General features: G+C 44.1%; 1 protein-coding gene across 2 annotated transcripts in view; it reads right to left on the reverse strand.

The window, feature by feature from the left end:
• Positions 1 to 7,665: 7,665 nt before the first annotated feature.
• Positions 7,666 to 14,135, reverse strand: part of LOC311138566 (paired box protein Pax-7-like) — a gene marked incomplete at both ends in the record, with an annotated part of 56,696 nt that continues 50,226 nt past the window's right edge. For both annotated transcript variants that reach the window (XM_084173311.1, XM_084173310.1), the window contains 2 exons: positions 7,666 to 7,781; positions 8,960 to 9,209. In XM_084173311.1, coding sequence (XP_084029437.1) covers positions 7,666 to 7,781; positions 8,960 to 9,209 — 366 coding nt within the window. The remainder of the gene's footprint in view (positions 7,782 to 8,959; positions 9,210 to 14,135) is intronic.

Raw genomic sequence — 14,135 nt, forward strand, 5'->3', positions numbered from 1 at the left:
TTGAGAGTTATTAAAGGCAGAAGGTTTCCTCATGAGGGAGAACTCTTACTGGTTGTTTCCTTCCTACCTTTCCTCCTCATTCTCCACGCCTCTCAATCGCCCGTTCTTCAATTGCAGGTTTTACATTACAGCATGGCCAAGGTCCTAAAATAGATCTAAATCACTGCCTCTATGACTCACTCTGGAAGTGTGTGGCTGGCTGTACTGTAGCAGTGACTTCTCCATCCCTCCGTCCCTGCCTCCTAAGTGATAGGGCCCCTTGGTCTTCTCTCTTCACTCTGAGACTCAGGAGTTTCATTTCCATCCCTGTGATCTAAACAAACCTATTACCTCCAGCAGCCACATAGCTCTGCACCGGGCAGGACACAAGCCCCAAGCCCTGGGCCCAGGACTGACTGACTGGCTGAATGACTGACACAGCCCAGAGCTAAGCCACCGTGGCACACCGCACAGCCACCTTCAATGGCCCTACGTCCGTATAGGAGAGCTATATAGACAGGCCCTCTGCACTTTATCTAAACCATTCCAGAGAGGCGAGGGGAATCGGCTCTTGTGGGAACTGTTTATCCCCTGCTCCTGTAGTCAATCAATTAAGGGATCAAAGGAGGAGAAGAGTGAAGTGTCACAAAGCTGCTCCCATACACCGCTGGCTGGGGCTGCCACCTCGGCCCTCGTCCCTGTCTGAGTAACAGCAGCCCAGAGGAAAACAACAGTCCCAGGCTGGGACTTCAGGACCACATGTCAGACCAGAGGGGACAACTAGAACACATGCATGGGTTTGATATGGACAACCACACACACTTTAGAAGGATCGGGTTTACCATGACACACACTGAGGAAAGATCCTAATAACAATGTACATTGGAACAATGTCAGGAGATAGCCACAGAGGTCCGATGGCATATACAGTGAGGGAAAAAAGTATTTGATCCCCTGCTGATTTTGTACGTTTGCCCACTGACAAAGACATGATCAGTCTATAATTTTAATGGTAGGTTTATTTGAACAGTGAGAGACAGAATAACAACAAAAAAATCAAGAAAAACGCATGTCAAAAATTTTATGAATTTATTTGCATTTTAATGAGGGAAATAAGTATTTGACCCCTCTGCAAAACATGACTTAGTACTTGGTTGCAAAACCCTTGTTGGCAATCACAGAGGTCAGACGTTTCTTGTAGTTGGCCACCAGGTTTGCACACATCTCAGGAGGGATTTTGTCCCACTCTTTGCAGATCTTCTCCAAGTCATTAAGGTTTCGAGCCTGACGTTTGGCAACTCGAACATTCAGCTCCCTCCACAGATTTTCTATGGGATTAAGGTCTGGAGACTGGCTAGGCCACTCCAGGACCTTAATGTGCTTCTTCTTGAGACACTCCTTTGTTGCCTTGGCCGTGTGTTCTGGGTCATTGTCATGCTGGAATAACCATCCACGACCCATTTTCAATGCCCTGGCTGAGGGAAGGAGGTTCTCACCCAAGATTTGACGGTACACATGGCCCCGTCCATCGTCCCTTTGATGCGGTGAAGTTGTCCTGTCCCCTTAGCAGAAAAACACCCCCAAAGCATAATGTTTCCATCTCCATGTTTGACGGTGGGGATGGTGTTCTTGGGGTCATAGGCAGCATTCCTCCTCCTCCAAACACGGCGAGTTGAGTTGATGCCAAAGAGCTCCATTTTGGTCTCATCTGACCACAACACTTTCACCCAGTTCTCCTCTGAATCATTCAGATGTTCATTGGCAAACTTCAGACGGGCCTGTATATGTGCTTTCTTGAGCAGGGGGACCTTGCGGGCGCTGCAGGATTTCCGTCCTTCACGGCGTAGTGTGTTACCAATTGTTTTCTTGGTGACTATGGTCCCAGCTGCCTTGAGATCATTGACAAGATCCTCCCGTGTAGTTCTGGGCTGATTCCTCTCCGTTCTCATGATCATTGCAACTCCACGAGGTGAGATCTTGCATGGAGCCCTAGGCCGAGGGAGATTGACAGTCTTTTGTGTTTCTTCCATTTGCGAATAATCGCACCAACTGTTGTCACCTTCTCACCAAGCTGCTTGGCGATGGTCTTGTAGCCCATTCCAGCCTTGTGTAGGTCTACAATCTTGTCCCTGACATCCTTGGAGAGCTCTTTGGTCTTGGCCATGGTGGAGAGTTTGGAATCTGATTGATTGATTGCTTCTGTGGACAGGTGTCTTTTATACAGGTAACAAACTGAGATTAGGAGCATTCCCTTTAAGAGTGTGCTCCTAATCTCAGCTCGTTACCTGTATAAAAGACACCTGGGAGCCAGAAATCTTTCTGATTGAGAGGGGGTCAAATAGTTATTTCCCTCATTAAAATGCAAATCAATTTATAACATTTTTGACATGCGTTTTTCTGGATTTTCTTGTTGTTATTCTGTCTCTCACTGTTCAAATAAACCTACCATTAACATTATAGACTGATCATTTCTTTGTCAGTGGGCAAACGTACAAAATCAGCAGGGGATCAAATACTTTTTTCCCTCACTGTATGACAACTAGGGCTGGTGTCAGTTCTTTAAACAAATCAACAAATTCCTCTCTTCTAACAATTTATTGAATTTAGATTCTATAAAGTAAATTAAAACATAATTTTCAATTCCTCTACCAATTCCTTCAATTCTCTCACTCTTTTTCTGAAATAGATTTTGAAATGGACAATATTTGGTCCCAATGATATACCATTATTTATACCCTATTTACTGTGCAGCAACCTCTAAGCTGATACACTGTTAGCATTTGAAATAATATTTTGTGTGATTGTAGCTAAAGCCTTTGAGTCTCTAAAGTCCAGTTAATCCTTTGTTCTTCACTTTTAGGTTTGAATAACCACTGTATTTACATTTTTATCTAAATATTATAATTTGATGACAACCAATATATTAAGGAAAAGTATGTGTTTTAACTGCAAATAAATAAATAAAATACACAGGATTCCTGCTGAGAATAAATACCTGTAGAATTCCTCAATTCGTCATTCATTGCGTCATTCATTTCATTGTTTGCGTAAATGACAGTATGATGTATTAAAAAGAAGTAGACAATTGTATGCTGTACTTCTAAAAAACTAAAACACTTTGTTAATGTATGTACAGTATGATCATTTAAGTACACTGCAACTGCTTTACCCTTGCTAATGCATTTTGATAAAGGTATAGTGGACAGTTAATTTGCAATCAATATAATAAACGTGTTGTGTAAGAGAGTTTGGTGTAGTGTTAGCACTTCCAGTTACAGACTACATATTACCCCGGGAGACAAAGGTTCAATCCCCGAGTTCATCACTTTACTCACTACAGTATATCCCTCTTATTGCCCCTGTCATTCATTTCCCATCTGTCTCTATCAACAAAACTATATAATATATTAGGGTAATGGACTGCAGCAATTTGTAAGTGTTTTAAAATGAATGTATTTCATTGAAGACATACCTAAAGCGCTATCCCCATGCCATTTAACAGTGGTAATGGTAAGAGGAGCTTTGCTATTGTAATATACAGCACAGATGACAGTCCCAATGCCACACTGGATGGATTCCTCAATGCTCTTAGCATTCCACTGAGATTTTCTGTGACTGTGTGCAATCATTAACAGACACCATTCCAGAGCACATGGGCCCCAGCCAGACCCAGACAGACAGACAGACAGACAGACAGAGAGACGGCTGGAGAGGAGATCATAGCTGGACAATGTACATAATGAATGACTTCCTACAGCTGTGCTCTGCAGCAGTCCTGCCCAGCTCCCCCAGCTTGCACCTCTCTCTGGGACTGCTCAGCTCTCTCTCGCTCTCTCTCTCACACAATGCTCACTGTGATGGAAACAGAGGTGTTACTGAAGCTCATAGAATGTAGTGCACACATGTGTACTACACTACACAGAGCAAGTGGGCATTGTAGGGAAAAGAGAGGTGAAAAGTTCAGATGAATCCACATCCGGCTGAATAATCATCATACACATTTTTCTACCATAAAAAGTGACCAATTTGGACTCTATGCGACTTTATATTGTATTATTGTATTTTGATACGAAACCTCAAAAAGGATAAAGCACAGCGCTGGATCTGTTTTAGAGCTTTAATTGATAATGGTTACGCCAGTGTTACAGTAAACACACCAACAGGCTGAAGGTAGTAAATACCAATACAAGTTCCCACTACTCTAATACTTCATACAGCAGAATAAATTATACCATGGTAATATACACACATGCGGAACAGGAAGGGAATAAAGAAAAACACAGATGCCATAAAGCAAGTAAACAGGTTAGGGGTCTGAGGGAGGGTGGGGAGAGGAGGAGTCATAATGATTTAAATATCCAAATGTCGATTAACACAGGTGTTAGAAATTGATTTGATACACTAGAAGCATAAAATATACACAATAATGGGACATTATTAAACAGAGCTTTTAGACCGGCCTGGGTTCAGCGCTTCAGAGTCATTACTTTCAGTGAGGTGTTCTCCACTGGAGATGTGTGGTTTGGAGCCTGGCTGTACACATACATAGCCAGAGAACACACTGGTCGGTCCACCGTTCTATTCTGACCTCTTTCCCAGAAAGGAGAGGTCACCATCCTTCATGGCATCAAAGCTGTGCTGCTGAGCCCCTGGACAATGTTTCACACTGAGAGGTCAGAGGTCAGATAGATATGTATGGTCCATGGTAAGGTCTGCACTCAGATCATGAGTCCATAAGATCAAGTGCTGGAATACACCTTCCAATGCTCCTGGCTGTACTTATAGGTTTGGAATAATAGGTTCCATCTGGTCACCATCAAAATGCATTGACTCTCTCTCTCTCTCTCTCTCTCTCTCTCTCTCTCTCTCTCTCTCTCTCTCTCTCTCTCTCTCTCTCTCTTCTCTCTCTCTCTCTTTCTCTCTCTCTCTCTCTCTCTCTCTCTCTCTCTCTCTCTCTCTCTCTCTCTCTCTCTCTCTCTCTCTCTCTCTCTCTCTCTCCTAACTTAAATCCACTGAGTTGAGATTCAACCTCTTTTATACAATTATTAAATTGAGGAAGTTTATTGGAATTTTCTCCTAATTTATTATACAGAATTCTCTACTTAGCTGGGTGCAAAAACACTGCATTTTGTTGAAAGAAATCAATACAATATAACACAACCAAAAACAACAGAAGGAAACCAGTAAAGAAAAAATACATTGACTTCCGCAGATCTCTTGCTTTAACTACCACTGAACATTGTTGTGTTTTAGTATAAAACATACTTTTTATAAACAAACAATACACAGTCTACCCGTCTACTGTATCATTTCCATTTATATGCGACTAAGGACTAAATCCTGACTTGAAATATGCATACTTAACTCACTCCAACTTTTGCAAAAGAATCACACAATGATGTCAATGGGAGTTATGCACACGTATCTAAAGTTAGAATTCAGCCCAAAATAGATTGTGTCAAAAGTCAACTATGAGTGCTACACAAATGTTTAATATTCGCTATTCTAAAAAAAGTGTTTGTTTTTGTACATTTCTGTGAGTGTGTCGGTCAAAGCAGGAGTTGAATGCCCAGGGGATTAGAAGGGGGCGGATCCAGTCGGAGCCAGAGAGGGGGCCAGCCAGGGCTGTTACCTGTGCCCTTTCACAATTGACTGGATTATTTGATTTGCCAAAGTGCATGTGAATGGCACAGCTTGTGTAATCTTAATCTCATCACGAGCAGAAAAGGAATGTGACTGAGTCAGTCAACCATCCTGGAGGAATGTTTCACAGGAATGCAGACTTGGTCCAAACTGAAGTGGTAAACAGCTGCATGTGCCTTTAGAAAATGTCTTAATTAACCTAAGAAAATAGAAAACATGGCTGGTAAAGAGAAAGGTCATTTTGAATTAGCTTTGACAGTATGTTTGTGTTGTTTAATCTCCTTTACTCTCTGTGGTAGATGAGGTTTGGGGGATAGGGGGTTTAGTCCTCCTTGGCAAGGTCCATATTTCTAAACAAAATACATGAATTTCTCCAATCCTGTTTTTACAAACAATGCCCTCCTCCCCATGAAGTACAGCTAAGGATGGGATAGATGTTGGGAGGGGGGAAGCCATTGGCCGCCAAACCGCTGCCAATTCCCAGTAGAATCCACCCAGCCAGACTTCCCACAGAGTGGCCAAGTTCTTTAGGGATGTCAAGTTGTATATGAAAGTGAGAAGGTCAAAACTCTTACTAACATTAGAGCTCAGGGAACAGGCAGAGGAACAGCAGCCTGGAAAACAATCAGGTATACTATGATAAAAATACTATAGTATTCACTGTAGTGTTTTTGCGGACTGATGTATACTGTAGAAATTAAAGTTAACTATAGTACTGTAGTAAAAAAAGAACAATAGTGGTTTTGTGGACTTCACTGTAGCATCTATTGTAATACTTACTGAAGTATACTGTAGAAATTACAGTTAACTATATTACTGTAGTAAAAAAAGAAAAATAGTATATACTATATTAATTAATTGTGTGTTTTTGCAAACTGTAGTATACTGTAGTATTGGAGGCTTTCTCCTTGAGGAAACCTACTGGAGAAATACTGAAAGAGCTAATTTTCCATAACCTGTAGGTAGGTAGGTAGGTAGGTAGGTAGGTAGGTAGGTAGGTAGGTAGGTAGGTAGGTAGGTAGGTAGGTAGGTAGGTAGGTAGGTCTGGAGTCTGAGCAGTAGTTCAGAGAGTCTGCTCTTTTCTATAACCTGCATGGAACACAATATATGGTCTATACTTGGCATGTAGGTTTTTCACTTATGGGTGACACAAATTGCAATATGGGGGAGGGGAATGGGCAGGGTATATGCAAATTGAAAACTGTAGTGTGTTGTGTTTTTGCAGACTGTAGTGTTTTTTCTGACATTACTGTAGTATATACTACAGGTTTTTTTCAGATAATACTGTAGTATTTACTATAGTATTCTACAGTATACATTCTATAGTAAGTACTACACATGGTCGAGGGATACTACAGTGTGTAGTATAGTATTCTACAGTATACTACAATTTACTATAGAACTCGATAGTAAGTACTGTAGTATTCTATAGTAAACTGTAGTATTTTCTCATGTGGGAGCTTCTCTCTCTGACTGGGCCACCACACACATGAACGTACACACACATGTACACACACACACACCCTGCACCACACAACACTGCATCACCTCAGTCATCTGCTAGCATTTCACACTGACAGAAAAAAAGAGCTATGAAGGGAATAAAAAACAAAAACAAAATCACATTAATCATAATCATAACAGCAATAATAATATAAACAATATTGATATAAAACAAGAGGGATCATCATTTGAATGACATTGGCTTAGTGAACTACTATAAACAACAAGGTCAATGTACATTTGGAAATGGCTCTGAGTGTGTACTAGACTGGACTGCAGCCAGGGGGTGTGTTCTCCATGCTGGCTGGAGCCAATGTCTCTGGGTTTTCTGGGCAGAGCCAATCAGGGGTGAGGAGGGCACAGGGGAGGGGCAGAGCCAAGGTTTACACAGCCTGACTGCCTGCTGGGTGGGGAGAGAGAGAGTGTGTGCTGGTGCAGTGGTTGGGCAGCAGGGTGGGGGGGGCAGCTGTAGGGTGGTGTATGTACTGTTGTGGGGTGTTGAGTTTAGACTGGGTGGAGCCAGGCGGAGGCTGGGGTGTTTCAGTAGGCCTGTCCCGTCTCCACCTGCAGCAGTCCCAGGACAGCAGAGTGGTCTCCCAGCTTCATCCTCCTCTGGGTGGACAGACTCACGTTCTTAGCCAGGTAGTCAACTGCAGCTGGAGACAACAGACACACAAAGAGACACACGTTTACATGTGAGGGATACACACACATATAAACACACATACTCACACACAACACACATACACACGGCCAACTCTTATGTCCTTGTTGTTCACTGTCATTTCATCTCTCTTTCTGACTCTGTTCAAAATTAGTTGTGACAGAACCAAGTGGAGTAAAATTATAAATAATTTGAAAACAAAACAATCTCTCTCCCATGCCCTGTCTGAGGTTGGCATAGACTTGGCATGGGGCATGTGCCACCTCATAGTGTCTCCATGCTGTCACTCAGCATGGTCCCAGAGTGTATTGTGTGTGCCAGTCTTCATTACACTTGGCATCTCTGATTTCATGCCCTCCACACTTCCCTTCCCCGATCATTTTCATCAGTAGACAGCAGCTCTCTCTTCTCCCCTCCATTCATTAGCCAGCCACTGTGCTCAATCACTGTCTTAATTAACCACAGATCAGATCCCATCCACACGGCCATCAGTCTCTCTGCTCTGCAAGCTGGCTGCAGATAACACTACTGTCACACACGCTCACGCACATGCACACAGACACACACACACGCACACACACCTAAACAAATACACACAGGTATACACATGGGACCAAAGGGAGGCTGGCTGGGAAAGTGTGCTTCAGTTTACCCCTTATGAAGGGTTGTGACAGCATCAGTCAATAATTATGCTAATCTAATAGATCAGCCTGTTTCCTGCCCCGAGGTATGTGTGTGTTTGTGTTTGTGTGTGTGTGTGTGTGAGAGATAGAAAGAGAGAGAAAGGGGTGGCTAAGAGGACAGGGTGGCCCCTCAGGGTGTGTTAGTGTCTTTGAAGTGGCCCTCTCCTCATTCCCAGCCAAGCAGAGCAGAACATAGTGTGACTAAGCTAGGCAGCACCGAATGGGAATCAGAGGCCTTTATCAGGAGCACGTGTCTGCTCTGACAGACCAGGAGTCAAAGGTCAGGGGGCAGCCTGGCCTGGGAGGTGGTGGTGGCGGCACCATTTCCTCTAACTACCACTGGTCCCATTTAGTATGAAGTGGAAGACATGCAGGAGACTTGTATTGTGAAGGAGGTAACATGGGAAAGGCAAAAGACATCCCCTCATAAATACACTCACACACTCACTTTCTCACATTCACACATAAATGCAGATGCAGTTCTTACTCTGTCCATACTGGCTGTACTGGTATCCGGCAGTGACGGGGTCCACGCTGTAGCTGGTGGCGCTGTAGGTGGGGGGGCAGTAGGACTGGGAGGAAGCCAGGCTGTCCACCCCCTTGATGGAGTCAGAGCGCTGGCTGCAGCTGGCTGAGATGGGGTTGGAGGACTCCAGGCTGCCGTGGAGGGGGGAGATGGAGAAGTCATGCTGGGACTGGGAGGGCACCACGTTGGGGTTACTCAGGATGCTCATCACCTGGGGAGGGAGGGCAGAGGGGAGACAGAGGGGGAGTTAGAGAGGCCCAGGTCCTAAATAACACATGGATGGGATTGAGTGACTGCACCAGCAAGTTGAAGCAAGCACCAGGAGTTATCACACTACTGAGTTGTACAGAGGTATCTTAAAGAACACCCTTTTAACTTTGAAACATGGACCAACAAAAAAAGGAAAGGGGCGAGGGAGGGAGATAGGGTGAGAGAGGGGAAGAAACAGAAAGACTGTTCTATTAGTGGTGCCAGTGAGTTCAGTGTTAAATGCAGGGACAGCGTGGGGACAGTGTGGGGACAGCGTGAAGACAGCGTGGGGACAGAAGGGTCTCAGGGTGATAATAGAGCCACTGCCAGACACACCCTGTACATCCCAGAGACTGGAGGCTGGAGGAGGCCTGAGGCCTACACCACAACAAGCACTGAGGGACTCCCTAATCCCCAGCCCCTAGCCTAGCCATCTCATGAATAGTAATGAAGTTGGAAGCAGTAAACGATCCTCTTAGATCAGATCCCCACAGCAATAGGCTCCACTAGCCTCACCGAAGGGCCTACTGCTAATATGAGTTAGGGTTACGGCTAGGGTAAGTATTAGGGGTGTTATTTATACAGCATGAGTGCATTTATTTCAATACTCTGTAATATCATGTAATATACAATGATGAGTTAACAAATAATACACTTGTGATATGGATATGATTATCTCCATTAGACTAGAGGCACAGGCCACCGCCACAACACAATGCAGATGGAGGTTTCTACTGAGCTTCTGGCCTAAACTGAAACTTTAGAATTGGACTATAATGTCCCTTTTATAAAACTAGAAAGGGCTGGGGAGATTGTGAATGGGGGAGAATGGGGGAAATGGTCCCACACATGCTTCCCTTCTATTGCATGGAAGCATCCTCCCCAACATAAGGTTCACGTTGTGTCTCGCTACGCTGGGCTGGCCTTTGGCGCTTTGGCTGCTAAACCAATTAGCCCATCATGGAGGTGGTTACACACACACACACACACACACACACAAAAGGTTTAAACACAGTTCACAGAGCTGATGCTGTGGTGCAAAACATCCTACAGAAGGACAGGGCTCCAGTCATATCCAGAGTGGACATCCAAGCAACCTTTATTCTGTAGAACCTCTTCACCGCGTACATATGCAGCCCTACTGCTCAGCAATACATACCCAGACACACACACCGGATAGGCAAGATGTATCTTATTCCACATTTAATCCTATTCTGCAAAAACTGTCTCTGAGGAAATAGGAAGCACTTGAGGCACGTCAGAGACGTAAAGGCTGGTTAGTGATTTCCTCATGTTAATTCTGTCAGGATGGAAACCTCCACCATCCACCAGCCCCACCACTTATTCAGACAGAACATGTGTCATGTATCCATAAGAGGGAGATTTATGTCTCTCTGCATGCAGGACACATGGGACACTCTCTCCCATATGGACTGGAGCTGGAGAACAGACTCCTACTCAGTGTGGAACCTCCTATCCCCTGCTGTGCTGTGCTGTGCTGTGCTGTGTTGTGGTGTACTGTGCTGTGTTGTGGTGTACTGTGCTGTGTTGTGGTGTACTGTGCTGTGCTGTGCTGTGCTGTGTTGTGGTGTACTGTGCTGTGTTGTGCTGTGCTGTGCTGTGTTGTGGTGTACTGTGCTGTGTTGTGGTGTACTGTGCTGTGCTGTGCTGTGCTGTGTTGTGGTGTACTGTGCTGTGTTGTGGTGTACTATGCTGTGTTGTGGTGTACTGTGCTGTGTTGTGGTGTACTGTGCTGTGTTGTGGTGTACTGTGCTGTGTTGTGGTTTACTGTGCTGTGTTGTGGTGTACTGTGCTGTGTTGTGGTGTACTGTGCTGTGTTGTGGTGTACTGTGCTGTGTTGTGGTGTACTGTGCTGTGTTGTGGTGTACTGTGCTGTGTTGTGGTGTACTGTGCTGTGTTGTGGTTTACTGTGCTGTGTTGTGGTTTACTGTGCTGTGTTGTGGTTTACTGTGCTGTGTTGTGGTGAACTGTGTTATGCTGGTCATGTGACTGGGTGTGGGGAAGTGCTAGTTGGGAGTCCAGGGAGACAGCTGGAGGGGGTGGTGCCAGATATAGTCATCAGTTAATTGAAGCTTGATTACATCGTTTCTTTATTTAAACATGAAATAAAAAAACGGCCAGCAATCGGGGGCTGTGCTAAAATGAGCCTAATTACTATTCATAGATTTCACCAGTTCTTCAACAGAGATGGCCACTTTTCATGGACAATGTTATCATTTCTTTTTTTTCCCAAGATTGCAAAGAAGTTTGTAAAAAGAGAGTATTGTCTGGATGGTTGTATCCTTGAGATGCCCTTCCTAAAATCGCTCAGATGGTTTTGGTTAACTGATGCTGGAGGGGGGAAAGGTAAGCTCCTCGATTGAGCCTGGGTTCATATTAGCTATCTGTAATGTCCTACTGCTTTCACACAGCTAAATAAAAATCAATGCCATTTCACCACTTCCCCCTATTATCTGATGTGGGTGGAGATATGGCTGATGCTGAGTATCAGCTGCAGGGTGTAAAACACACCCTCAACAGGCCTTTAGCTCTGCTCTGCTCCAGAACAACACCACTCAATACACACTTAACACCCTCACTCCCTTTCAGAACAGTCCTCCACTACACCCCTCCCTCCCTCCCTCCCTCCCTCCCTCTCTCCGTACAGCGTCCTCAGTGTTCGTTTGTTGTTTGACTTTGTGCTATGGCTGTTGGAGGAGATAATGTGAGCCAGGACCAGTTTAAAGGACACTGCTCCAGGGCGTCCCCTGCCTCGCTCTATACAGATAGATTACTTTATAAATAATAATAAAAAACTAATTAATTCTCTCAACTTCTGAGCCCTCCAGCCCTGCGGCAGAGTGAACAGGGAACTGTAAGTTGATACAATGTGAATCCTTTCAGAAAAATAAATTGAGCATTTGCGACACAAAAAGACATTCTTTTATACCCTGCTAATTTCCTTAACAGTCAATTTATATTTTTTTGTCTGCTTAAATGTTTGACGAGTTTTTGCTCTTTGTTGGATTTGCTTCCAGAATAAAACAACTTGACTTGCTGTGAGGAAGTTGACTGACTGAGAAAGCGGAAGACAATATTTTCAAAGGCTACAACAAAAGAGGAAACAATTGCATAATTTTCTTACATACAATACTCGCTAAATTCCCCACAGTGACATATTCAAGCCACAGTTTCAAAGAGATGCCTTCCGTCACAATGTTACTTAATACCCTTTATTATCACTATATATGAAGTACACAATCAATATAATATCTTTAAACAATATTTACATTATGTATTTACAGTCATGTAATGTGCTATGCTCATCTTAACCCTTGAATGACCACATCAGGTCAGAGTGCACCTGTGCTCACTGCTCACCCAGTGACACGCACTAGCAACGGATGAAAATATTCACTATACATTTTTTAATGTTCACTAAAATATTTCACAGACAAAGTTTTTGCATCTGAAAGAAAGTGATACAGTAAGGAAAAGAGAAAAGAGAGTATATAGATATAAAGCGAGGGGAAAGGAAAGAGGAGAGAGTAGAGACAGAAAGAGAGAGTGAGAGTGTGAGAGAGAGGCTTTGGGAAGTACAAAGACTCCTGTAGGACTGAGTTGGCCTGAGGGCCAGCCTGCCTGGAGAGCTGATAGGACAGCCCTCTGTTCCATTCCCGGCGCCAGCGCCCTCGCCAACACACCCCACTCCACAAACACTTCTCTTAATCTGCGCAAGACTGGATTAGCTCCCCTGTCACTGATAGCTCCCGTTCTGCCCAAATCGAATGCCCCCAAGACGTACCTTTAAGTTCGGTAGAGGTCACTGGGGCAGAGAGGAGAAAATAAGCACTCCAAATGTCTGGAAGTTATCTGAGGGGCGCAGAATAACATCTCACACCTTGGCAGATCTGCCTGGCTGATACACGCCTCAGCTGGGAATCACTTCAGATCAGGGATGATGATGACACCAAATTTGGGTAGATTTTTTTTTTCAAGGCCAGTCCTGGGGGTGTGATTACAGAGAGTAAATGTATTGTTGAATTTACTGACCTATAAGTTAAGTAGTACGAGCACACTGAATGGTTTTTATTGGTTGATTGAGGAACCAAAAAATAGAAAATAATTCAAACTTGCGCAACGGCTAAAATTCCATATAAACGGATAAAAACGGATTAAAAACATGTGATGCCCATATTACTCAAAATCTATTCGAAACCTTTTACTGATACTGTATATTCAAGAATGCGGGGTAAAATGATTATGCGCTGAACAAAATGAAATCAGACTCACAAATCAAATAAACAACAGCATAAATTTCTTCATTTTGAAAACAACTAGGAAAGAGAATAAAAAATGAAAAGATTAAGGAGATTTCCTAAAGAGTCAATGGACCAGTGCAACCCCAAATCCACCCCTCCCTCCCCCTCATCCCTCCTTCTCACATGAGAGGGACAGCCCAGCGTGCAGTAAGGCCCCTCATCTGAGTAGACATGATGACTATTTAAAAATAACAGCGATTGCATAAATTGAATTAGAGCATTTTGGTCACGGTGGAGGTGATGGCAGTAGCAGGGGAGCGGTGTGGGGCCAGGCCGCAGACTGCCGCGTTGGTGGCAGACAGCAGATGACGGGCCCTGGCCTGTGTGTCAGTGCGTTAATTGGCCGCGGCACGTTAATCAAAAGTGAAAAGTGTCTTCCGCCACCAATGCTATGGGACGAGGAGAGACAGAGACAGGATGAAGAGAGGGTGAGAGGGAGGATGGGAACTGGAGAGAGTGGAGGGAGAGAGAGAAATAGGTATTTAAAGCATGTGGGTTGTATGGGCGGAAGGGGGGGGGGGGGTGTTAATTGTGTTCAATTAAGTGCCTGATTGGCACTGACAGAA

This window comes from Coregonus lavaretus (genome assembly GCF_964263955.1).
Source record: "Coregonus lavaretus genome assembly, chromosome: 12".
In the NCBI taxonomy this organism is placed as follows: Eukaryota; Metazoa; Chordata; class Actinopteri; order Salmoniformes; family Salmonidae; genus Coregonus; species Coregonus lavaretus.